At 40.3% G+C, this 26393-nt stretch overlaps 1 protein-coding gene across 3 annotated transcripts in view; it reads left to right on the top strand.

Annotated features, from left to right (window-relative positions):
* The window catches only part of FAM193A (family with sequence similarity 193 member A), a 90450-nt gene that overhangs the window by 23265 nt on the left and 40792 nt on the right, over positions 1-26393 (top strand). For all 3 annotated transcript variants that reach the window (XM_056339755.1, XM_056339747.1, XM_056339765.1), the window contains exons 2-7: positions 11747-11812; positions 14496-14741; positions 15754-15920; positions 16193-16360; positions 18780-19014; positions 22262-22386. In XM_056339755.1, coding sequence (XP_056195730.1) covers positions 11747-11812; positions 14496-14741; positions 15754-15920; positions 16193-16360; positions 18780-19014; positions 22262-22386 — 1007 coding nt within the window. The remainder of the gene's footprint in view (positions 1-11746; positions 11813-14495; positions 14742-15753; positions 15921-16192; positions 16361-18779; positions 19015-22261; positions 22387-26393) is intronic.

The following is a 26393-nucleotide window of genomic DNA, read 5'->3' as shown; positions in this document are numbered from 1 at the left end:
TTTTGCACTGACTTTTTAAAGCTATGTATGGGATTCAGCAGATGCTAACAGTACCAGCAGTTTTCCATACAGTGCTGAGGGGGGAGAAATGCCTTTAACTTTGTCCAACTACTAATATTATGCCTTAAGTTGAAAATCAGGGCTGTATACAGGTGACTTACCCCCTCCTCCCCCTCCCCCTGTGATGAGCCTGTAAATAGTTAAAACTTATAAAAATTTTTGGCACAAGGTCTTGTTGGCCAAGTAACTTAGACTTGAGTTTTATTTAGTAGGAGGTAGTAGAGGCTTTTCATTTTGGTTCTGGTTTAGGGTGTCTCCCAAAATGGGCGAGATGGGGACAGCCTTCTCACCTACCCCCAACCCCTTCCTCTTAACTCATAACTTTTGCTAAACCAGAAAGTACTGATCTTTTTGAGTAAGTCCAGTGTATCTGTACTACTCATACTTTTTATAATTCCTCTCCCTAGATAGAAAACCTGTAATGATAAAGGCTTCAACTGGAATAAGTATTTCCTTTCAAATAATTTTAGTTTATGCTGAAAACTCCTTTGATGTTTTGACTTAGTATCAAAGGTCCTAAAGGACTTCACTGCTGGGAAAGAAGCAAATGAGGTTTGGGGTATGGTGAGAAGAATAATATTTTTGTATTTTTAAGTCATTCATAGCAAACTTGCTTTGTTATCTATATGCAAGGTAGATTGAGCTTTCTAGATTGTCTCCCCACCTCAGCTTGTCAGCTTGTTTGTCATAAACAATTTATTTTAGGAATAATTTTAGGAATTACTAAACTATGGAGATATGATGTTATGTTTCCTTAAATCAGAGTGATAAGTTATGATAATATGACTTGTTGAAAAAGGGAAGCCTTCGGAGAACCTGTCTTGCAGATGAGTCAAGTTCTGTAATGGTGTGATTATATTTAATAAAGAAACCAATGACACAGAGAGTCAACTTTATTACATTGTAAAGATTAAAATTGCAATAGAAGTGTAACTAAAATTATTGATGTCTCAATGTTGTAATTTTTCTCATTATTCATATACAAAGAAGGATTTTTTTTTTTTTGTATTTGCTAAAGAGGGATTTACCTGGAATCTCACAAACTATATTTTAGCAGTATCAAAAGTCAAAAGAGATAGAAACCATTTTGCTCATAAGAATTTTCCATGGAGATGCTTGGATAGTGAGTTTCTAATTTTGGACTAGTGTGATGGCTGTCTCTTTAGAACTTCTAATAGATTTATGAATATGTTGTTCCTAATATGAAGCAATACCATACTTCACCTTTTGGAGGGCTAAATGAGTGACCTACTTGATGATAGCCCTGTTAGCTCCTTGAACAAGTATTTGGGTTTGTAATTGAGTGCAACACCAGTGCTATCTGCTCTGCATTTTCCTATTTTTTGCGTGTCTTAACAAACAAAATTAGTGTGAATTGTCAAGCTAGATGAATTGACTTTTTCTAGTGCCAGCATTGTTTGTCTTCCTCCTTCCCCCTTCATATAGATTATTTCCTGTGGTTAGCCCTTCAGTATATAATTCCCACTGGCTAAGCATGATGGAGGGAGAGTAACATGATAGGCTAGCATGCTTTACAGTCACAAGACATCCAACATGTGGTATCCAAATGTATATACACAAGAGTGTACATAAATCAGTTTTAGTAACATGCTGTCAGTTGTTGTAGCTAATTGATATATCTCACAGCTAACATGTTCTGCAGCGAATCTGCTTCCACAAATGAACTCTGTGACAATTGTGTGTGTGCAGTCATGTTGTGCTTAGCTCCTTGACTGTCAAGTGGAGTTTTGCCTTATGTCTACTTCAGATCAGTATGGTAAGGTTATATATTTGACTGAGCTCTCTGGTATGATGTTAATGATTTTTAAGTGTGATAGTTATTGAACATAAATGTGCTGTGTATTAGATACCAGCGTAAGTAAGGGTTGAGTTGACATACTAGCTGTATTGATGTGTAGTGCGTTCTGCCATCTGGAGCCTCTGCCAGGTTTCTCACTAGCGCCTTACTCCTGGCTGTGGTTCAACTTCTGGCAACTTCTCTCTCTCCTGCTACTTCATTATTTCAGATCTAAAAGGTAGTTTATCTGTATTTCATAGAATCATAGAATGGTTTGGGTTGGAAGGGATCTAAAAGATCATCTAGTCCCAGTCCCCCTGCCACAAGCAGGGACACATTCCAGTAGGCCAGGTTGTTCAAAACCCTGTCCAAGCTGTCCTTGAACACTTCCAGGGATGGGACATACACAACTTCTCTGGGCAACCTGTTCCTCAAGTAAATCTACCCTCCTTTAGTTTAAAACTGTTACCCCTTGTCATATTGCTACAGGCCCAGCTAAAAATTCTATCGCCATCTTTCCTATAAGCCCCTTTTAAGTACTGAAAGGCTGCTGTAAGGTCTCCCCAGAGCCTTCTCTCCTCTAGGTTGAGCAACCCCAGCTCTCTCAGCCTGTCTTCATAGGAGAGATGTTCCATACCTCACATCTTCATGGCCCTCCTCTGGACTTGCTCCAATAGGTCCATGTCCTTATGTTTGGAGACCCAGAGCTGAGACACCATTCCAGGTAGTATTCTCCAGTAGAGGGGGAGAATCAACTCCCTTGACCTGCTGGCCACACTTCTTTTGATGCAGCCTGGGATTCAGTTGGCTTTCTGTGCTACAAGCAGATATTGTTGGGCAATGCCGAGCCTTTCATCCAGCAGCACCCCCAAGTCCTTCTCCTCAGGGCTTTTCTCAATCCATTCTCTGTCCAGCCTGTATTGATACTGAGGATTGGCCTGACCCACATACAGGACCTTGCACTTGGCCTTTCTGAACTTCATGAGGTCCACATGGGCCCACCTCTCAAGCCTGTCAAGGTCCCTGTGGATGGCATCCCTTCCCTCTAGCATGTTGACCGCACCACTCAGCTTGGTGTTGTTGCCAAACTTGCTGAGGGTGCACTCAATACCGTTGTTTGTAGTGCCAAACAAAGATGCTGAACAGCACTGGTCCCAGTATGGAACCCTGAGGAATGGCATTTGTCACTGGTCTCCACTTGAACATTGAGCTGTTGACCACAACGCTTTCAGTATGACCATCCAACCAATTCCTTATCCACCAGGTGGTCCATCTGTCAAATCCATGTCTTTCCAGTTTAGACAAGGATGCCATGTGGGAAATATTTGAAAGTAATATTCAGGTTTTATGTTTCAAATTTCAGATATAAAGAGAATCACGACAGCCTTGTAACACTCCTTGAAATGCTTGTTCTTCCACAGCCTTCACTTTATCTCCCTGATAATTGACATAAAGATTTAAAGGTTCTCTGAAATTACATGTAGTCCAGTAGCTTTCTAAAGGAGTACCAAGGGAGTGATTTGTTGCATCACTAACTTGTTTATGGATATGTTTGTCTTCGTTGAAATTTTTTCCAATGTCAAGAGTGTGAACTACACTAGAATAATGCAGCCCGGTCTGGGAAGGGATAACTTCATGAGTGTTAATGCCCAGAATAGCATGCTGTGTAAAATGGATTAATAGTCTGCAAAATTAATCAGTTGGCCAGATGAAATGTTGGCTGCCTTAATATGGATATTTGAATTTTAGTTATCTTCTTGTCTTTGCTTTCTCTGGCTTCTATTTGGTACTTTGGCATCCTTAGTAAAACGAAGGATCTTGTGTAAGAAACCTTCACAACTTTCCCTGTTGGTGATGTTTGCAGCTAAACAATAATCACTTTTTCTGTTGATGTGTCTCCTACAGTACTGAGACTCCCTGGCAAGCAGGTAAGTATAACTGCATTCTGATCAGTGTCACTAGAGATGTGGGATTTTCACATGAAAAATGTAGATGTTCATAATGTCAATTTCTTAAGCAAAACACTCCTGGTTCTAAATCAGGGAGGGATACTATGGTAGGATGGCTGGCCCTCGCTGTTTCCCAGACCTGGAGGCAAGAGGGGAACTCTAGAGAAAGGAATGTTACCCTGTAGTCTAATAGCATCATGTTAGAGAACTTAGACTTGACACTCAAAAACCCATGGGCCCCCATGGGATACACCCCTGAGTGCTGAGGGAGCTGGCAGATGTTATTGCCGAGCCACTCTCTGTCATCTTTGCAAGGTCGTGGAGGACAGGAGAGGTGCCTGAGGACTGGAGGAAAGCCAGTGTCACTCCAGTCTTCAAAAAGGGCAAGTAGGATGACCCAGGAAACTACAGGCTGGTCAGCCTCACCTCCATCCCTGGAAAAGTGATGGGACAGCTCATTCTGGAGGTCATCTTGAAGCATGTGGAGGAAAAGAAGGTTATCGGGAACAGTCAACATGGATTCACCAAGGGAAAGTCATGCCTGACCAACCTGTTACCTTTCTATGATGGAATGACTGGCTGGGTAGATGAAGGGGGGTCATGTTGTCTATCTTGACCTCAGCAAGGCTTCTGACACTCTCCCGTAACACCCTCCCAGGTAAGCTCAGGCAGTGTGGGTCAGGTGAGGACAGCGAGGTGGATTGAGAACTGGCTGAAAGGCAGAGCTCACAGGGCTGTGATCAGCGGCACAGAGTCTGGCTGGAGGCTGTAGCGAGCGGTGTTCCCAGGGTCAGTACTGGGTCCAGTCCTGTTCAACTTATCCATCAGTGGTCTGGATGAAGGGGCTGAGGCACCCTCAGCAAGTTGGCTGGTGACACAGAGCTGGGAGGAGCGGCTGATCCCCCGGAGGCTGCGCTGCCATTCAGCGAGGCCTGGGCAGGCTGGAGAGCTGGGCAGAGAGGAACCTCATGGAGTTCAGCAAAGGCCAGTGTCAGGTCCTTGTGCACCAGTACAGGCTGGGGCTGACCTGCTGGAGGGCAGCTCTGCGGAGAAGGACCTGGGAGTCCTGGTGGGCAGCAAGTAGCCCATGGGCCAGCAGTGTGCCCTCATGGCCAAGAAGACCAATGGGATCCTGGGGGGCATTAGGAGGACCGCAGCCATCAGGTGAAGGGAGGTGATCCTCCCCCTCTGCTCTGCCCTGGTTGAGGCCGCATCTGCAGTGCTGTGTCCAGTGCTGGGCTTCCCGGTTCAAGACAAACAGGGAACTACTGGAGAGGGTCCAGTGGAGGCTACAAAGATGAAGAGGGGACTGGAGCATCTCCCTGATGAGGGAAGGCTGAGGGAGCTGGGGCTGTTTAGCCTGGGGGAAGAGAAGACTGAGAGGGGATCTTGTCAAGGCCTACAAATACCTTAAGGGTGAGTGTCAAGAGGCTGGGGCCAGGCTCTTTTCAGTGGTGCCCAGGGACAGGGCAAGGGGCACAAACTGCAACATGGGAAGTTCCATCTGAATATGAGGAAAAATGTCTTTCCTTTGACGGTGACAGAGCACTGGGACAGGCTGCCCAGGGAGGCTGTGATATCTTCTTCTCTGGGGACATTCAAAACCTGCCTGGATGCCATCCTGTGCAATCTGCTGTAGGAGAACCTGCTTTAGCAGGGGGTGGACTTAGATGATCTCCAGAGGTGCCTTCCAACCTGGCCATTCTATGATTCTGTAGTTTGTTCATCTTTTATCATTATAGCTAATAAAAGTATTTGCTGGTCTTCATTCATATACACCCCATTCCCCCCACCTCAAAGCTGTGTTTTGCTACTGCATCACGCTAAACCACGACTACGTGAACTATGTTTGGAAGTAGGAGCCTCCAAGCTTTTTACTGTTGCCAATTAAACATTTACCGATTTCCAGGCTACTGCTTAAAAGCTGTATGGAGTTAAATTTTCTGTAACTGACGTAAAAAGAATTTTTTCTTCTAAAACAGTAATAATAAACTCTGATAGCACCTTGAGTTTTCTGAGTATAGCTGTGCCAATGAACCTGGAAATGTGTTGTGTATTGCTGATTGTTTTCCTGCCTGTTGTTGGGTATGTTAATTTTGCATTCTTCATACTCCAGCGCTAGGGAGAACTCTTACATTTGATGTTTTTTTAACATACCATTTTAGTATGCTCTTCTAAAAGGGCATGTCCTCTTACTGCAAAACCTCTGGTACTTTGGGGGATTATCTGAGACATCAGAAATCTTTAGACCTCTATCTTATCTTCTATTAGAAAAAAATATTGTTCACCTGCCACTTTGGTGTCAGACTTTCATGACCATGGACAGGGACTGTTAGTCACCTTGGGCCAGCCCAGGTGCCCCTGGCTGAGTGCAGCAGCCCCAGGCACACACTGTGTCAGAGGACACTTCTACATTTCTTGGCCATATTGATATTGATGATAAATATACTTGTAGCTGCATTAGTAATGTGGTGGTCCTTTCTGAGAGGATTCCTGAATATAGTTCTGGGTCATTGCTCATCTGATTCCAGAACCACCCTGGATGATATTTTTCCCCGTGTTAGACCACCCATAACAACTACTTTGATGAAAAAATGGAGTTCACTGTTCTTTGTAGTGCGGGTAATGTTCTGCTTTTAGGCACATAAGCTTTGTTTTGCTTTGGTTTTGGAGTAGTTAATATTATGCAGGGCTTACACTATTCTGGTGAGTTTGTTCTTCCTATCATATGGTACTTGGAACTAGTCTGTCCAGAGTGTAGCCAAGATAACCTTTTCTGTGAGAAACCAGGCAGTACTTTGCTTCATCTCATGAATGGGTTCTTCCAATGCTTTAAAAAATGTGCAAGGGTTTCTTAAAGTACAGCAGCTGAAAAATAATCATAATGTTGAAATACATGAAATCACCTAGGTCAGGGGAATGACACTGCCAGGTAGGTCTGTTTTCAGTTTGCTCTTCCTCTGAAAAACTGTGCATACCAGATAGTTAACTAGGTATAATATGGACTTAAAGGGATTAAGGAAGGTGTAACTGTTGGTAGTTTACTGCTGGTTTTTACATTTCAGTATATTTTGAGTGCTGTGATATACCATCTGCAGAGGCTGTTGCTACTGCAAAGACTACAGTCACTAGTGACAATGCTCAGGAGCAATGTTTAAAGCCAACAAATCCTAAAATGTTGCTGTGCTAGAGGTCTGGCCAGCATGCTGTCCTGTCTGTTGGTGCTTTGTACTAGATGAATGGAGAAGATAACTCTGGTGAATGTGTAGAATAATTGTCCTCCCATGCGCCTTTCCAGGTCTTACCAGTCCAGAGATGCCTTCTTCAGATTTTGTTGGCTACCTACTGTTGAACCTTTCTCTCATGCACTTAGCGTTATTCTTTCCCCTCATCCATGCATTTGACTTTCACAGTGGTATATCCTTTGTATTGGTTGGGGTTAGAGAGGAAGGAAGGATGCTAAATTTTCACTTACGGAAATCCCATCGTTTCCTACCTCTTGAACTGTGAAGGCATAAAGAAATCTTTCTTCATATCTGAAAATCACTTGGTATTTTGTGAGTGGCGCTCATCTGCCAGCAGCAGTTCTGTAGTTCTGTGACCAATTTAGCTGTGCCTGGGAGAGGAGAGGAACAGCTCAGGCTGTGGCTGGAGAGCACCCAAGTCAGAGCTTCACTTGGGCTATGGGGAGGGAGGTCTTCACCAGCCAGTGCAACTTGAGACTGCTGGCTCCCAAACGGTGTTGGGCGACAGTGGTGGAAAGCGAGGCAGAGCTGCTATGTGAAGCTGCAGAGCAATGTTGTAGTGTGCTGGCTGACTAGAAGCGCCTGAGAGAAGGCTTAGCACAGAACAGCTGTGGCAAATGGATTTTGGCATAAAAAATGTAGGCAGGAGAGTTAAGTGGCTTAGACAAGATACCTTGATGAGTTTTGGGGGGAGTAGCCAGGGTTAAGTGCAGTACCTGTCCTCAGTGTTACTCGGACACAGAAAATGTGTTGTTTCAGATGTTTTAACAGACTTTAATTTTTCACTTCCCTATATAAAAGTAAGGGAATTAATTCAAGTGGTATGCAATACCTTTGTTATATTAGGACATTGTAAAATAAAGTGTAGCCTTAATTGTCTCTTGATAACATTGTAGTTTTTTCTAGTCAATATTTTCCCTTACATGCCTGAGAAAATCAGTGCAATATTTTCTAGCTGTTTTCCCCCAGGAGAGATTTGATTAAATCCTGCATTCCTTTTGAGCATCGCGTTTCTGTTGAAATGGTTAGGGTTCAGTGATGATGAGCCAAATCTAAATTTTCTTCCTGTGCTTTTCTTTTCCTGAGCTCTCCTGAGACGTTGCATCACTCTCACTTCCATAATGTTTGTGTGACTTCACCAGCTTCAGCTGCAAGAAAGATGGGGGTGTGTTGTCTAGTAGTATGTCATTCAGCCCACTGAAGGTCTGATTTTGATAGTGACAGGCTATTGGGGCAAATTATGGCAGTCTTTGAGTGTTTCTGTTCTAATTGCTCAACCAGTTCTTCAAGGTCATGCAGGTGAAATCAAGGAGCATTGTTTAAGCTGTGATTCTCACTTCCTTCATATTTTCTGGTATTAATTATACTCTGCCAAGGTGGTGTATGCTGTATTATCCAGAAAACTAACATTTTATAGAGGGTGAGTTAGTGTGACAACAGCTTGCAAGAAAAACAGTATTTCCATATATCTTTTCCATTGTAAATGATATTTGTAGCAAGAACAGAAATTTTTTTATTCCCCCACCCCTTCCCATTATGGTGAAGAGTGCATGCAGAGATTCTTATGTTCCTGGTCCATGTCAGCCTTCCTTCTGGCCCTTATCTTCATGAAACAGGTTTTTAAAATGTAAAACTTAAAAATGATGAAAAAGGATACTCAGGAGTGTAAAAATAAATTTTATTTAATGAAAAAAAAAAATTAGGGTTGTCCAAAAGTGATATCTGTGTAGCTTGTTACTTCTACTTTAAATCTCTGCACACAGAATTACATCTGTCAACATACGGCCCAGTAACTAGATCTTGTAAGGTCCTGCCATTCTTCTGTCTCTTTAGTAACATGAAGAATTTAGTGCTATTGCTTAACTTCTTAGTCTTGGGCATTTTCCTGACACAGACTTTGGATAACTGCAGTTTACTGCATCTTTTTTGAAAGTTTCGTAAATAAATATATTCTTTTAAATCATATTTTTCTCTAGTACTGGTGAAGTATAAAGCAAGCATTAACGTACTGAAATTATTAGTGCAACTATAACGTCCTTGAGCTTCTTTAGAACCCTTGGCTGAATGTCAACCACTCTTGGTGGTTTGCTAGTTTTTGAGTGGTCCATTTGCTCTATACTTTTTATTCTAGCAGTGCTTTGCTTTGAGACAGATTCTTTAATGCATCTCCCATAAATACGCTTTTCACTGGGAAAATAACTTGAAACTCCTCTGTAGGTAACATGAAGATGCAAAAAATAAATGTGGTGTTTCTGCTATGACCTTAGCTTGTTTGAGCATTTTTTAATGCATCTGTTTGTTTGTTAGCATTACAGATCTTGACAGGCTACCTACTACTGCTCCTTGCTCCTTGTGAGCCTTGAAAAAGAATGTAGTTGTAGTTTTTATACTCCCCCCCCCCCCCCGCCCCCCTTCCTTAAATTATCTGTGAGACTGTCTCTTTTTTTTTCCTCTCTGTCTGTTTTTAGCTTGCTATTGTTCGAGCCTCATTTGGACAGCTTCTACAAGATTCTTCTAATGTTTTCTCTAATATGCTATTTAGCCATATCCTTCCATTGCCTGCCATTTCATTATTCACCCCGGCTTAAGTCCTTCTTGTGATTTTTGTATTAGCTCTAAGCCTCACATAAAATTGTCTTAAATCCCATTGCCTATAGACAATTTTTGATTATTCTCTTCAAGTTTCCTCCTTTATCTAACTAGTTTCTTTAAATTCCTTGAATTTTGTTCTTTCTGCAGATATTTAGTTTACTAGGAAATTCTGGGGGGGTTACACTAATATTTTGAACCAAATCCTGCACAGTGTTCGAGATCAAGAGATGCCTTTTCTTTTGTTGTTAGCATGAAAACTCATTCCATGAAGCAGTCAGTCCTGATGGTCAGTATTTTGTCTTGGCATCCTGTGACATATTAGTGGATAACAAACTTCCCACTGTTTTTGTCTTCCCTTTGTAACATTTCTGACTGCCTTCAGCTTGGTCACTGGACATCTGCATGTTTAAATGTGATAGTTCATGCATTTCTCATTATGGTTGTCTTGAATGTAAAAAAAGGTAAATGTACTCCCTTGATGAATAGGTAATGTTTTTGGATAAACTTGTCTTTTTTTTCTTTTTTTTTTCGTCTCAAAAACTTTTTTTTTTGAGCTGCAGGTAACAATTTCATTCTAAACTTTATTACTAGTTCCTTTGTTATTGAATGCATTATACATCCTAATACCAAGTGGACCTCCAGTACTGGAGGATTTATTTTTTTGGTGAAGAAGACTTTTCTTTAATCCAAGAGACCTTTTCTTTTTTCCACTTTTTGGAAATTGGCTGAATAAAAATAGGGAACTTGTTCCACATGACCGTTTTTGCTCCCATGATTTTAGATCTGAGATGCTTGGCTTGCATATGAGGGGTTTTTTGTTAAATGCCTACTCTTGGAAGTCAGCATAGGGGTATGTAAGCGAGGTTGTGTGGTTTCTGATTTGTATCTTATCTACAATGATTTGAAGATTGTGTTTTATCCTCTACTTTGCCTTTGAAAAATACTGCTGGAAACAATGGCTTCGCAATAATCTCACTGGCTTTCTAAACTGAGCAGTCAGTTATTCTGTGAATGTATAAAACTGAAGGATGCTCCTTTGTGTTGGCGGAGGCTCCAGTTTGTTTCTGGTTTGGTAGCAGGGTAAAAATATTTCCTGAACTCTGTACATCTAACACTAAAGATGTAGGGGTTCCTATGTTACAGAGACTGTTTTTTGTTGCAGTCTTTAGAGTATTCTTAAAAATATTAATATCAGATAATAGTAGGTGAAAAACTGGAGCACAAAAGTGTATGAAAGGTAGAACAGAGGCATGAGGTAAATTATATCTGGAATTCAAGAGACAGGCCAATACCCGAGAAGAGGGGAAATTAAAGAATAAAACGGTTGACTGACTTTATTCCCCCCTGCCCCTCCCCCCCCCCCTTTTTTTTCTTCTTTAAATCAAATGCCTTTTCTTCAAGTCCAGTGTGATCTAGGGCTCTTCACTGTCAGTCACTTCAATTTGTATCCTGTCTTAACTTTACTCTTGTTTTAGTGTCCTCAAATAATGCTGAATAAAAACACTTGGAGCTTGTGAAAGACACATCACTTACAGTGGTGTAATCTCTCTTAACACTTGCGGAGAAACAAGGTATAGAAGATACCTCTGAGAGGTTTCTGTATGAATTATAACCTGGGGCACTGCAGGCTGCTGCAGCGGAATAGCCGAATGTGATTTAGAGGCTTGCTGTGGAAGAGTCCTCCTGGTTAACACTGCATATTTTTCTAAGCAGTATTGTATTCAGCTTTCAAAAGGCAAGAATCTTTGGTAATTGTCTCAATTCACAATGGAGTTTGAAAGCTACATGCAAACAATAAAATACAGAAGGAAATATGCCATTTTGCTTATGACTTTTCTTTTTTCTCTATCAATTTTTTATCTCAGAGTTGTTAATAAAACATCTATAGTGCAAAAGCTTAAAAGAAATTTTAAACTTTTGCATCTGTAGAACTTTTATTACAAAAGAAAAGGGACTTTCCATCTTTGCAGTCAAACATTCATTCAAGTTTCAAAAGCTGTTTTACCAACCCTCAGATGCAGGGGAAGCTTTTGTTGTTCAGTGTTTTTAATGCTCTTTTAGCATTAACTATTGTAACCAATATACTGTTAATTTTTTCCCAGGTTTCGCTAAATGGTACACAGTTTACAGACAGTTCTGTTGGATCAGAGTTCACAGGTGTTTCTCAGGTATGTGCAGCCAGATTTTGTGGGTGTATATGTTAGCAGAATTATTTACTAATGGGAGAAGGTATTCAATGGTGTTAGATGTACAAGAGAAAACTCTTCAAAAAGATTTCTGTTTGTTGCTGGGACTTTGATGACTTCACTAGTCAAGCTTTAAAAAGCAGTGAAAGCTACTATTTCTAAAGTGAAATGTTATTGTTACAATAAGCTTGAAATTGGACAGAGATGTAAAAAAAAGCTATGCAGTTTTATGGTAATAAAGTTATTCTTGGAAATAAATGTAAATACATAGCAGAGATGCAGTTATTTTTGTTCTGGCTTGTCCCGCTTCCAGCTTTCATTTATGAATGTTGTATCCGAACATGTTTCAGGGAGAAAGTGAGACTGGATGTTTACTTGCAGAGATGCATCACACAATTTTTTGAAGCTTGACTACTGGAAAAATATCTTGCTTTTCTCAAAATGTACACTTTGTTCTGATTACACTGAAGACATGTATAAATGTATATGTGACCTAATTCCAAGCTCATCTAATCCAGGAAGAGTCTACTGACGGTGTTGAAATGGTCACATGAACAGTCACTGCATTTATAATCTTCTAAATAAATAAGAAGCTGCAATTCATAGCTTCATTTTAGTATAATGGAACCATAATGGGAATATGAGATGCTTATGGTCTAGTTTTTGTTGAGGTTTTAACTGTCAGTTTTGTTAAAAATAAACTGCTTAGGAATTCTCATTCTTAGCAGTTGATTCATATTGTGCTCTAAGAAACAAGTGCTTTCATTTGAACTTCAAATTTGTCATAAATACAGGCCTAGTTGGGAGATTGTTAGGGCTTTAGAGTCTGAGAGTTGGCCAGAATCAAAGATTGTTGTTCCTGCTGTATTTGCAATGGCTGTTGTGATGATTGTGGTGCAACTTCAAGCACATTGTATCCATAAGTCTTAAGTTCTAGGCAAAAGGGTGTCAGGTTGTCTTAGCTTCTGAACTTTTAAATTTTTGCTCTTGCTTTTCCTGTTTGTGTTGGAAGATGTCCTACAGATGATGTTTGTAAGGATTTGCCTGCAGTAGCTATAAAGATGTCATCGTCATTCCAACAGAATTAATCTGGCTTCAAAAAAATTAGTTTTAGCCAGGAAACTTTCAGGGGTAAGGGAATGAGCAGCTGTGGCCTCCTGCATGCAGGGTTTTTAGACATTAATATGTCTGCAGTTGAGCGCAGGTCAGCCAAGAGGAAAGTCTGATTTGAGAAATCTGTTAGTGATTATAGAGCTGATAAGGGGATGGTTGGTCCCAGCCTCTCATGAGGCAGAGCAAGTCTTCCTTCACGAGAATGTTTTCTGAAAACCTGCAATAGACACTTGGGTAAATTGTCTTCTTTTTCTTGCCGTAGTGCTTAGGTGTGAATTCCTGAAGTGGCATCAACGGATAAAGAGATTAGCTGTTCTTACTAAATCTATTCACTTAAATTTCTCATGAACTTCTGGAAGAGAAGAAGATCCTTCTGCAGATGAATTCAGTCATTTTTTCCGTCTTTTTTTATGTCTAGAGTTCTCAGTTTCTCTCTCCATATTGCGATGTCTGTCAGCTTTATAAATGCAAAAAGCAGAAAAATCAGTTTGTAATGCTGTGTTGTTTCTCTTTAGATGTCAGCAATAGGGAATGGGATTGTTGTTGCTTTGAAGACAAGAGAGTGAATTGTGTTACAGCTTGAACTAGTCCTTTGCCCTAAAGAACTTTTCACCTGTGCTTGTGCAGTTCAGCCCTACGAGATCTTTAAAGTAGTATTTTTGTTAGTATTGAGGCTGGAGCAGTATCTAGAGGCACGTTTGCATGACTGACTTAAATTTTGCCTTTCCTTTGAGAAAGAATTTAACTGTTTTGAAGCTTATGTAGAAGACGTTGCTAATTACGTCGGAGCTAGTAGCTGTAATATAAGCAGACAAATCTGTGATTCTGCCATTACAAGATGTTTTATTCCATTCATTATAACTTTGCTTATGTCTTGTAAAGTTGGGTTCTCTTTGGCTTGTGCTGCTTGACGTATTTTTGAGTATCAGTCTTGGTGAATAATCAACGTTTCATGGCTGAACCATAATTTCATGCACAGTAGTATCTTGGAAGAGGAATTAGGTTTTGAACTGCCTCTGTCCTCATAAGTTACCAAGTCTACTTTATTCAGTAGCGAGTAGTGGATTTTAAGACCCTACTGATTGATTGGTTTTATTAAAACTGAGTTAAGCTTTTATTTTCTAACAGGCTTAGCTGACAGTGTCTTTGTTTCAGTTAGTATTAAAAAAGGAGATGGTACAGAACTTCCAAGAACAGTTACTTTCCTTTTTATCTGTAAGAATGCCAGCAGTAGAAGGAATTGTACTATCCCTCTTTAATTTTACTTAGTAAATGATTGCATCTAGGCTGAATTATTTTAGAGGGAAAGGCTGTAGGCCATGCTCCCTGAAAACATTACTTTTTAAATGGGAGTGTATTCATAATCAGAATTGTTTGTGACATGGATATTAAGACTGCTGCATTTGATCTTGAGATACTCCGCATATTCACCATTTAATAATGACTGGTTTTGTTTTGGGTGTTTTGTGGTTTTTTTTCCAAATATCAGAATAACTTTTCCTGGTACATGTTCTGTGAATAACCATTTGTCTGTCAAAACATTTGTTTGTAGACGCCGTTTACCTTTGGCTTGGGCCAAAGGGCACCATATACAACTGGCGAGCATTGTCTTCTTTGTAGAAGTGAACGAAAAGATACTTCGCTTTCAGAGAGCGGAATAAAAAATTCTAGCAAAACAGCACTTTCCTCATCTCCAAAAGCAAACAATATGCTGCATCTTCCACTGTGGGTGTGTCCAGACTGTCGAAGAACAGTCGAAAAGGAGGAGAGGCATGCTACAATAGAGCAGTCTCTTGTGGTAAGTTGAAGTACTTTAGTGTAATAAGAAGAAATGTGGCTGTGGGTTGAATGCTACTTTGTGCTTTGGAACCGCTTTTTGAGTTGGTTTTCCTGTGACCTAAACTGAGCAGGCACGTTGTTCCAAAAAAGTTCTGATTTTGAATTTTGGATTTCTGAGTAGAGCAAGGTTTGCATTTGCTTCTTGCTGGTTTTTTTCCCTTTTAATTTATTGGATATCATACTTCGTCCTTTCCCCCTTTACTTAAATTCTGTTTCTTCTACTCTTACGAGTGTGACTTTAATCATTACACTTTATTCTATTCTCTGTCTGCTTGTGTATATTCGCCCCTTTGTGAGGTTAACTATCTGAATTTTCCTTGGTCTTTCTGTGGCACCAGGCAGAGACAGCCTGGGGAGGGTGCAGGAGGGAAGCATGGCATGTACTGGGGCTGGAGCACAGAGAAGGGAGAGAAACAGGAGACAAAAATACCAGCAGCCCTGGGGGAGAGGTTTGTGTCATCTGCTGGTACTGAACAGTGCTGTACACAGGATATAGCAGCCATTCGCAATGACAGCAGCCTTCTAACATCCATTACTGTGAAGTAGTATGGCTGTTATAAACAGGGAGATTTAATGATTTTTGCTCAAAGGGGTAGTTAAGCTACAAAAGTAAAACATACTGTCAAGTAGGGAGTGAGGAGATATTACTAGTTTATGATGAATCACGGATGATGCAAGCCTTCCTTTAGCTTAGTTCATTGTTTATGCTGGAGTACATAAAGGTGATAATTACAACTAACATACTTCCGTTATTAGAAAAGAAACTATGTTTGTATCATTGGTTTTCTCTGTCCATCTTTTGCATTTATTAGGCTTTTTGAAGGTAAATTTTTTGTGCCTTGTTGAGTGTCCTCCCAAAATATATTCAGCATTAAGAATTGCCACATTAATATTTGCCTACCTATTAACATTTCAAACTTCTATCTTAAAAACTGAAGGCTGCCTCTGTGGTTTTTTTCCTTTTCTTTCAGAGCCAAGATTTCCTTTTGCACATGCCTCTTGGAAACAGTGGATCACAGCAGGAATCTGTAGGAGGAGGAAGAATAACTGTTGGTGCACAGACGGTACCTGCTGCAGATTTTAGCAATTCCTCTCCTTCAGACATAGCATGCAACTGTGAGGCCTGTAATGAGCGCAGGTAAGAACTGAATTCAAACTCAACAGCTTGGTGTCTGTAGTCAGTGTCAGCAGTGTTGTAGCTTATTTGTCCATGTATGCTTAAACTCTTTAAAAGGGCTATCTGACAATAACAGCAACTTATGGATGGCAGCTTCTATCTAGTTTTATACTTGACTTTAGGCATTTTCAAATATATATTGTTTTTCCTGAAGAGCATCTTTGGAGTAGTAGAAATCAGTACACCTATGTGATATACAAATAGTGTGTCATGTTTTTTGTCATTATTTTCAGAGAGAATTCAGCAGAGCCTGAACGTGAACCTCAGCAGCTTCAAAATTACTGGTCAGAAGTAAGATATATGGTTCGGTGTATATATCGCCAAGCTGGGACCCCTTTGGCAGATGACCAAGACCAGTCTTTGGTACCAGATAAAGAAGGAATGAAAGATCTGGTGGATAGGTACAGCCCTCTGAAAAAAATCTATTAACTGCTAAGAGGATTTTTAAAATTAATTTTTAAGTAGGTTGGAATATTGCTATTTAATAAATATTATTTACCATCTGTAAGGCTGGTTGCTTGTAGTGCTCTCCACTACAATGCAAAGTCAGAACAGTCAGTTCTGTTTCATGAAGGATTTTTAAATGCTGGACCAAACATAACGGGAAGCTCTTACATTTTTATGCTGTTTCCAATAGGAATATTAATGTATAATTAGGGAAGGTCCCAAAATCTTATTCTTCAAAAGACTTTGAGATAGTTATTTTGAAGACAGTTATAAATAACTTTTATGTTTAGTTGGAATTGTCCCACAGGAAAATCTTATGTTGAGCTAACCTGAGTTATAATAGTATTTGCATCTTACTGTAGTTGTAACAGCTGGAATACACTTCAAAAAAAATCCAGATAATAGCAGCCATTGATAGCTAGATGAGGTGGATTTGGAGAACTTCTTTCGCATTTCAGAAGTTGAAATTGTAGCTTTTCTAGGTGTGAGGTTGCAGATGTGCTTAATGAGATCCTCATTTGTGGCGTTTTTTCCATTTAAGAATAGTGTGGCTGGCCTTAAAGTGCTCCAGGAGGTGGTTCTCAGTTTCTCTGTAACTGAATGTGTGGTCAAGGAATAGTTGCTCTCCCTTGGTTCTGTACGTACTTAATATATCAAGGTATGACTAGTCTAACAAACGTGTTAGTTCTTACGTGGAGTTAGTAGTTGAAATTCTGGTGAGATAAGGAAACTTTTGGACACCAGCATGTCCAGTCAGTGATGCTAACATCACTCAGAATTTTTTTTAACACAGCTAATCAGTGTGATATTGGAAGTGTATAAACAAAACAGGTAGATAAACAAAACCAAACAACACACACCCCCCCCAAACAAATCATGAAGATGGCACGCCAGAGATCATGATGTGGCCAAGTAAATCTATGTTAGAAAGCAGAAATTCTTCAATTTTCAACAAAACGCAGTATGTGCTCAGCTCTGTTAGATGCAGCTGGCAAGAAACAGACTGTCTGGTCATCTTGAAAATAAGTAGTGGTGCCAGGTACTGTCCATATTGTATATTGGAGCACTTTATGGCAATATGATAGTACTCTAATTTGTGAGCGATAAGGGAAGAGCAGGGAGTAGATAACAGCAGACTTCCATTCATCTAACTCTTTGACTACTTAAGTAATCCCTTTCTTTTTCCCCACCTCCCTGTGCTGTGAAGAAACTGAGGGAAGTGCTTAAAGTCCACGCACAGGACTTTAAATAGTACATTTGCGCTCTAAAGCGCTTCAAAGCAACCATCGTGGTCACTTCTCTTCTGTGTGAGGTGGTACAAAAACCCATGTCTCACTTCCAGGAGAGTGTCAGGCTTGGCCAGCTGTATGCTGTCCTTAGCAGGAATCCCTGACCCTCTTGGAAGCTGGGTCTTACAGCGACAAGTTTTGCAGGTATGAAGTGCATGGAGGGTAATACAGTTCTGGAGCTTCAGTATTAGTCTGCATCCTGGGGACAAGCGAGTCCCAAATTCTGGTCTCTATTCTAGACTTTAAAAAAAAGTAAATTTTAAAAATACACCAGTCATTTGTAGTGATTGCACTTAGGAGCTACCACAGTAGAGTGCCCTGAGTCACGTTCCCTGAAGGATGTTCTTTCTGGCCCTGTGAGTCCCACACCTCTGCTATGGAGTGGCACAGCTTTAATAAAAGGTGCAAAAAATGCCCTTGTACAGAAGATCTGTAGTTTGGGGTAAGAAGCTCTCAATGTAGGTGAGAAGGAGGTTCATGAATGCCTTGAAAGCTTCGTAATTGTATGAAATGTCTTCTTTCGATTCAGCCCAGCAACAGAAGGGTCCCCGAAAGCAGTCACCGAGTCCAGTCTGTGCAGTATGTATTTAGGCATGTTCTGGCTGCCTAGCGGGTCAAGCTCCTTCAATGGCTTGAAGTAAATGCCTGTCCTTCTACAGGATATTAGTCTGGCCTAGGTCTGGCTGTTCCAGCTGGGACTTTTACTAGGACTGTATGTAAGAACGTGGAGAAGTTGTAAAGAAGCCTCTCTTAAGAGTCGAGGTATCTGTAGGGTTGTATGCAAATTGAGTAAAGATACTTCTAGCTCAGAAGTTGAAGTGAAATACCAAGGTCCTAAATTTATTTGTTCCTCAGGTGTGCAAGCATCCTTGTCCTAAAGCTGCACAGGAGCTCAGTTCCACCATGTAAAAGTAGGGAACTGGACTGTGTTCTCCCAGATTTAAGGTAGTTACGTAAACGCTAGCCCCTTTTTTTTTTTTTTTTTTTTTATGACAATGATGGTAACTGGTAAATATTTTTAGGAAAGTGAAAATTGTTGGTTATATGCTTTTTTTTTTTTGTCACAAATATTCTAAAAATACAGGCTTTGTGAAAGAGATCCATATCAGCTTTACCAGCGGTTGGAACAGCAAGCTAGAGAATATGTGCTTGAAATGAAGGTTCGTCTGCTCAGACACTTGTCACTGGGATCTAAAGTTGCATCAACATTAGCAATACAAGGGCCACCACAGGCACATCAGTTCATCTCACTCCTCCTTGAAGAATACAGTGCACTCTGTCAGGCAGCATGTACAATCAGCGCCTTTCTAGTTACTCTGGTAAGAGTGGAAAAATAACATACGCTTCTACTTGCTAGGGGTCATGCTAGCAGAGCTGTTCCAGGCTTTTTTAGATGTCTTCTGTGGTTTGTAAAATGCAAGGTTTTTTTGTGTGTGCATGCTTAGAGACAGGGAAACTCTGAAAATGCAAATTTAATTCTTCAGGAATGTACATTAGGCATCTCTTAAAGTGAAGTGATTATATTATCCTTTGTAAAGAAATAGGTGGGATGCTGTTTCTGGCACCTGTTCTGAAACTAATCTTTATGTCTATCTACAAAATGTTAGATAATGCCTTTGAAAATGTGGGAAACACGTCTTTGTTAGTCTTTAATGGTCTGTTTGACAACATGTTCAAAGGACTCAGACTTTTATGAGTACAACTAAATTCAATTTTTCTATGTTCAATTTTCTTTTCACTTATAGGCAGGAATGGCTACTTGAAAAAATGATCTCTTGCCTCAGAATGTGTCTGCTATGTTATTTATTACTTCTAAAATTCTTGGACTTCACTAAATGCTTTTTTTTGTTAGCTGATTGTGATGTTGGATGTGGGATTATATTGTCAGGTAGAAAGTTAACAGTAGCCTTAATCTCGGAGTAACTGTCTATCATGAGTGAGTAATACAGTAAACATTCTGTAGTTCTGTTTTAAGGGTTGAGAAGGTTATTAATACTGGATTTTTTAATAATCCTTTCCTGTTCATCCTTTGCTGCTGACCTTATCCTGTACATCCCTTCTCTTGTGTAAACTTTGTGCAAGGAAAAAAAAAGGCGGATAAACTGGTAAATTTGGGGTTTATTGCCAATTAGCTGAAAGTGACACACTAGGTGTATAAAGAGGAGAAAAGAATAGGCAGTAACGAGACTATGATAGCTACAGGTGAAACATAAAATGGAGGGGAATCAGAGTGTCATTACTGAGGTAGGGCTGTTAATGCAATTGAATTGGCAAAGCAGGAAGATCTTACTGTTAAGTAACTTGAGCATATCTGATGCTTTTTTCTGTTGTCGATGGTCTGCATTTGCTGCTTCTGTATTGTCTTCCCCAGCTTTATTACTTGGATACAAATGTGAGGTCACTGCCATCTCTAGCTAATTGGCTGCTTTTAGTAGTCATCAAGCCTCTAACAAGGTGCTTGAGAGAAGATTGCTCTTCAGGTTGATCCGCATTGGAACTTAGAAATTTATTCAACTGAAAAGCAGATGAATTAGAGTACAAATGTTACCTTTCTCAAAGTAGATCTACCAATAGTGAACCCATTAGTGCCAGAATTGCATAGCTGATTAGGAAATAATATTTTAATTCCCTCTCCCCCCCCCCCAGTTATTATTGTGAACTAGTAGTCACAGAAACTTGGCAGGTATGAGAGGTTGAGATAATGGTCATGAAGAGATGGATTTTGAACTCCCTAATATATTCCTTTTCTTACAAAATTCAAAGTTACACAGTGTTTCTATTCTCTTTTAAAAAACGGAGCATAAGACACAAAATACCCCAAACTTAACTTGTCCTTTTCCTTATGAAGCCCACTAAGTACTGAAAACTTCTTTCTACTAAGCTTTGACATTCAGAAGCTGAAGTGTGAGAACGTGGGATACTGACTCTTATGATACATTTCTTAGACTTACTAATCCTTTTATTAAAAAGGTTATTAAATATGTCACAGCTTTCAGTACAGGTAGTAGGGTTGCTAGCCTTTTCAGTGTGCGTGGCTGTTTTCTCTCAAGATGCCAGTGCAGTATGGAAGAAGGCATCTTTTCAGGTGAAATACATAAAAGGCAGTTAAGATCTCTAAACGTAGTGCAGCCTTCCTTTTAAAGGTGAAATCTTTGCACAGAGCATGCTGTACAGAGGTGTGTAATGCCTTGAACCTCCATCTATGAGGAGCTACTTTCTCAATGAAATTAGGAACAGTTGTCTTTCCTTTCAAAGGAATCCAGCTCTAACTAGTGAAGTTCAAGAGCAGGAGCTAACACCTTGTGCCCACCAAGGAATGACAGATTATACTGAAAGCAAGCTGGGAAGACTGTGATCAGTACAGAAGAACCCTTGAGTAAACAGGATAGCAGACTGAAAGGGAAAACTTGCCTGGTATTTCTTTGTGAGAAATACAGTAAGCTGCACAATACGATATACAAGATTTTGTAGATGTGTTGACTGTTCACAGCATATTGAAATTGCTTAGAAAATCAACCTTTCTCAGTGTTGACACTTGAAAAATTATTAGCCATTTATAGAAGTTTGAAATATTTGGAAGACATAGTATTAAAAATGAAAGGGTACGTGTGTCTTGTGCAACTCAAGAAAAAAACCAAACCCTGCCTACCCTTCTCTAGTAATAAAACTCCAAACTTGATTGTCTTTTTGAATACTGATAGTGTTGTGTTTAGCTCTGATATAAATATGTATTTGGTTTTTAAGCCATTATGCTTAAGAAAACTTTGACATTCCAGAGTATTCTGATATTTCTGGGTACTCAGGGTTATAGTATATAGAGCTCACTTGCTGATTGGATAGCCAGAACACTTGTATTTAATTTTGCTGTGTGTGGGAGTCCTAGTACAGAAAACCTGCATACCACTGGCTGTATGTGGGAAAACTTACTGACCTGAGATAATATTATACCTGTCATAGATTCTTATGGTTTCACAATAATAGATTTGAGTCTTAGGTCTTGTAAAATTACATACAATTATGTGTTAAATCACATAAAATAGAAAACCGTTCTGCTTACTAGAGAAGTAGGATCTTGGTCTCTCGTCTGTTTAGAAAACTTAGTTTTTGAAGCTGTACTTGGAGAGAACTGTTCACTTAATTTATGTCTATTTTGAATAAATATTATAGCTTGCAATTATATGTCTGTTAGTAGATGATTTCGAAGAACTGAAAAATAATCACAGACAGACAATGGTTTGACAAGGAAACCCGAGAATAACTGGTTCAGATGATAAAATACTTTTTTCATTGCAGAAACAAATGGAAGCTTTCAACAGCTTAGTCTGATTTTCCTTTTTCTTCTACTCCATGAAAATTTAGAAAAACAAGGAATGAAGCTATGATTAAGTCATTAATTACTTAAATTCTGAGTTTCTGGGTATTTAAACTGGGTAAGAACTGAGCTGGACAATCCGGCTTGTAGGTTGGAAACTATTTTTAAAAAAAAAAAATATCTTGCATTAGACAGAATTTGTTATTTTTATTTTCTAACCCTGTCTTATTTCTGATTGGGTTTTTTTGTTACAGGAAAATGAGCATTTGAAGAAATTTCAGGTGACATGGGAATTGCACAATAAGCATCTGTTTGAAAATCTGGTATTTTCTGAGCCACTCCTGCAGAATAGCTTGCCAACGTTGGTGTCACAGCTAAGGTAGAGATTAATTTTTCTTTTGTAATTTAAAGGAGAAATGAAAAGCCATGTTTGCAATCACAGCCTTTAAAACAAAACAGAAAAAAAAATCTCTGCTGCTTCTACAATGTAATAGGTAAAATTCCTTGTTGATCTGTCTTGAAAACAGTGTTGTTGATTGAGCAGTCAAAACTTGCTTGTCAGAAGAATTGCTGCACTAATCTGCTTATTTGTAGATCACCTAGTAAAATGACAGCATCCTATGAAAGTGCTGATGATATGACTGAATAGTATTGTTATCAGGCATTGCTACTGTCTTTACAGCTCTACAAGCAAATTAAAGCCTCAGTACCTTCATGTTTGTCACAGCGCACAAATAGCTCCATTTGGAGTTTTAAGTAATCTTTTTATTGGAGAAAGCAAAAGAAACAAAATCCCTTGCTATATGCTTGTAGGTCTGATGGCATATTGTGTATCCTGGGGCTTTAGAATGTGTATTTTGTTAGTAAGGTTGCTCTGTTTATAATTTGTGTACATGCAGAGTGTTTGGGTTTTCTGGGGAAAGAGGTATTAATTCACAGAAACTCTATTCTTTATCTAGTGTCTGAACATTTGTAAAGTACAGTCATGGATGGTTTGTGTTGACCTCTCAGTTTTGTTTCTAATGGAGACATGTATACATGTGTTCTAAAGGTATTGTCTTGCATGTTTTTCCATGGTGCAAGATCAGTTTGAATAAGTCTGTCACAAGAGATGTTGCTCACAGTGAATAAAGAAATTTCTGATGAGTTCTCCTTTTGCTAGGAGATACTAGAAAGGAAAGCCAGAAAAGGCAAGAAAGCTTAATAGTCTTCAAGCTCAGCAAGAAGTCTAAGGTCTCTCAGAATAATTTGTCTAATTGGTTTACATGAAACTGTGTTAGTACTGAAAAGGGTTTTTTTGTTTTCTTTTTTCTTTTTTTTTTTTCCTTCTCTCCAGGCAGGTAAATCTGTTGCTGTGCTTAGTAGGACGTTCTTCAGTGGCATATTTTCCCAGTGATCTGTGTTTGACTTCCCAGTACCACTGTCACTGACACAGTATCCCTCAATCATCTCCATGCTTTCTGATAAGGCTTCTCTGCGTCTTATCCAGCAATCCTGCCTATATAAGACAGTTTATATTGCCTTCATCTGCAGAGCTGAGAATGTCTTAGTGAAGCGTATGGTCATTTTTTAACAAAAGGTTTTCATTTACCTGTTGTTCTTAAGTGCTAGTGCCATTGAAGTCTGAGCAACAGAAGGTGTTCCTCTGCAGAACTTCACTGCAGTGACAGCTAACTTCAAGGCTTAAATATGATGAAGTCAGAATCTCTTCTTGCAGGAATTTATTTTCCATACATCTGTGTATGGTAGATAGCTTTAAGGCTGTTGATTGACATAAGTGTTTTGGAAAGGAGAGGTTCAGCACAAGCTTCCTGTTCCATGGTTTTTGGTTTATACAGTGTATGTCTTGTTTTTCTTTGGTAAACGTAGGTTATGTCTGTTTTCACGGACTCCCAGGATTTTACTGCTGAGTTCTCTGGGTCTTGAAGTAAGAGAATTAGGTAGCCTTCCCTGGAAAATTTTTCTCAAGGATAATCTGACTTCCATTGGGAACTGGTGGAGAAACATTCCATCACAGAGGCCTCACATGGAGAAGAGGGATCAGCCTAGTCCCCTAATCATTTGGTCAGTAGAAAATCATTTGCATGCAGCGGAGAAGGTGTTGCCAGAGTTTCTTTACAGAGGAGCGTTGGCCTTGTTGTTTTCTTTTCCTGAGGAAGAAATGTGAAATGGCATTTTGGCGTCTCAGCCTTACTGAGGTGTTCACCCTTTCGCTCATCCCTTATTTAAATCACTAAATCTTTTGTGTATCTCTGACTTTTTGAAAATATATAGTTGGTGTGTTGTGATTATTTCCAAGGGTGTTTATCCGATGTCAGACTAGGAGACATGCTCAGTTAGGGAGGTTTAAACATAGCAGTTTTGTGGGGATGTAGGTTATTAACTGATATGAGATCAGCTGTGTCTGAAGTCTCTTCACAGGACTGGTCTTCTACTCAGGGTAAACTAACAGGGTCTTAAGTGTGTTGTATCTTGTTCTGCTACCTAGTCAGTGCCTCTGGTTTGTATAGGAGGCGTACTCAGTTGTACAGTCTGCAGACCAGCTGTAAGAACTGTCCCTATCCTTAACAGGAGTTAATTTATCAGTGAGATTAATCAGTGAGATTTCTAGATCGGATGCAGCATTTCATAAAGCTGTATTTTTATAATCAGTATGTAAGGAAATCCAGTCCTTTCATAGGTTAGTGACTAGTACTTCCTAATGAAGGTGTCTATATGAAAAGTTTCTTATAACTTAGGGTTAAGGTGCTTTTGTTTACATCCTACCACTGACATGCCTCCTACATTCAGTGGACTGCTTTGTTGGGGTTTGGTAATGAAGTAACTGATACCTGGGGGTTTTCTGTCCTATTTGCTTTCCCTGTATGGGATGGGACAGTGCTCAGGGTATATGGGTAGCTTTGGTTATATGCTGTTCACCAAAAAATTCTGGGTTCCTGATCAAGATGGCTATTTCAGTGAAGTTTGTGAAGCATGCTACTGCAGCAAAGGTGCTCTGGAGTGGAGGAATGTGCAGAGGGACTACTGAGAAGTGAGGGGGGAGTGGGGTGGTGTAGAGGAATGAAGGTGGGTTAATTAACATGGATAATACACTGCTGTGGGCTGGCTTCAGGGACGGTGGTTTGGCTGATGTAGATAAGGTGCAGCTGTGGCCAGTTCCTGCTAAGTGATTAAATAGCTCGAAGGGGAGCAGCCAACGGAGAGAGATCTGGAAGGGGAGGAGAGAGAGTGTGCCCTGGATGAGGAGGGACTAGGAGAAGGCAGTAGGGGTGAGAGGCAAAGGGACTGGCTTGATGAGTATGAGGAAACAGCACGAACAGTAGATAGACCTTTGAGGCCTTGTGGGGGATTGGTGGCCCTGTTGGGACAAGGCATGCCAACTACTTATGGAAGTTAACTTGGTATATGATGGTAAAAGACCTTGTTGAAGCTGGCTAGTTTTGAGAGTGCTGTGACAGGGTGGTTCATCTCCTTGCCCCCCAGCAGGAAGCATTGAGACCCTGATGAGTGACAGCTGTGACTCAGGACTCAGAGCAGGCAGGACCAGGAGTGAAGATGGCTAAACCTGCATATGTACAAAAGCAGCCCCCCAAGAGCCTGAGCAACCAGAAGCACAGCAAACAGAGCAGACCAACAGAATGTAGTGTGCCAGTTTGTGCAGGAAGGGCACTGTCCCACTAATGGCTCAAAGAGGTGAGCTTCAATAGTGGTCACTGTGCCCTCTGGAGTAACCTAGCTGTGGTTTCCACTTGGCCAAAAACCAGTGTCAGGAGGCATGTGGCAACCCAGATGGAGCTCCCACATAAACGTGCAGCTGTCCAGGTCACAAGCAGCAGGGAGTGCCTGAGCCTGTCACTGCTACCAAAGTGCAGCAGATGTAACAGCTGTGTGAGGTGTGACCAGGTGGATGATCTGCTCAGCCTGGTGGCAGAGCTGAAAGGGGAAGTAGAAAGGTTAAGGAGTATCAGGAAGTGTGAGAGTGAGATAAGTTGGTGGACCCACTCCCATAGCTGAGACAAATGAATGGGAAGGGCACAGAACAAAAAGCAGACTCTCCTGCCTACTCGCCTTCAGGCAGATGGAAAGGTCCCTAAGTGATGGGGAGGAATGGAAACAGGTCCCTGCTCAGGGCAGCAGGCGAATCACCCCCCAACCAACTTGACCTTTCTGGGTACCTCTTTACAATAGATAGGCAGCTCTGGAACCTGAAGGAAAATGATGATATGGGTGAAATCCTAGCCAGGTTAAAGTTACCTAGTGAGTCAGTCAACCCCACACATTCCACCCAGTTCTGCTAGGAAGAAAAGAAAGGTCGTTGCCATCGGTGACTCCACTCTGAGAGGAAGAGGGATATGCCAATCAGACCCAACCCACCGGGAAGTCTGC

Source organism: Falco biarmicus, chromosome 1, assembly GCF_023638135.1.
Source record: "Falco biarmicus isolate bFalBia1 chromosome 1, bFalBia1.pri, whole genome shotgun sequence".
Lineage (NCBI taxonomy): Eukaryota > Metazoa > Chordata > Aves > Falconiformes > Falconidae > Falco > Falco biarmicus.
This window is presented reverse-complemented; position numbering and strand designations above follow the sequence as displayed.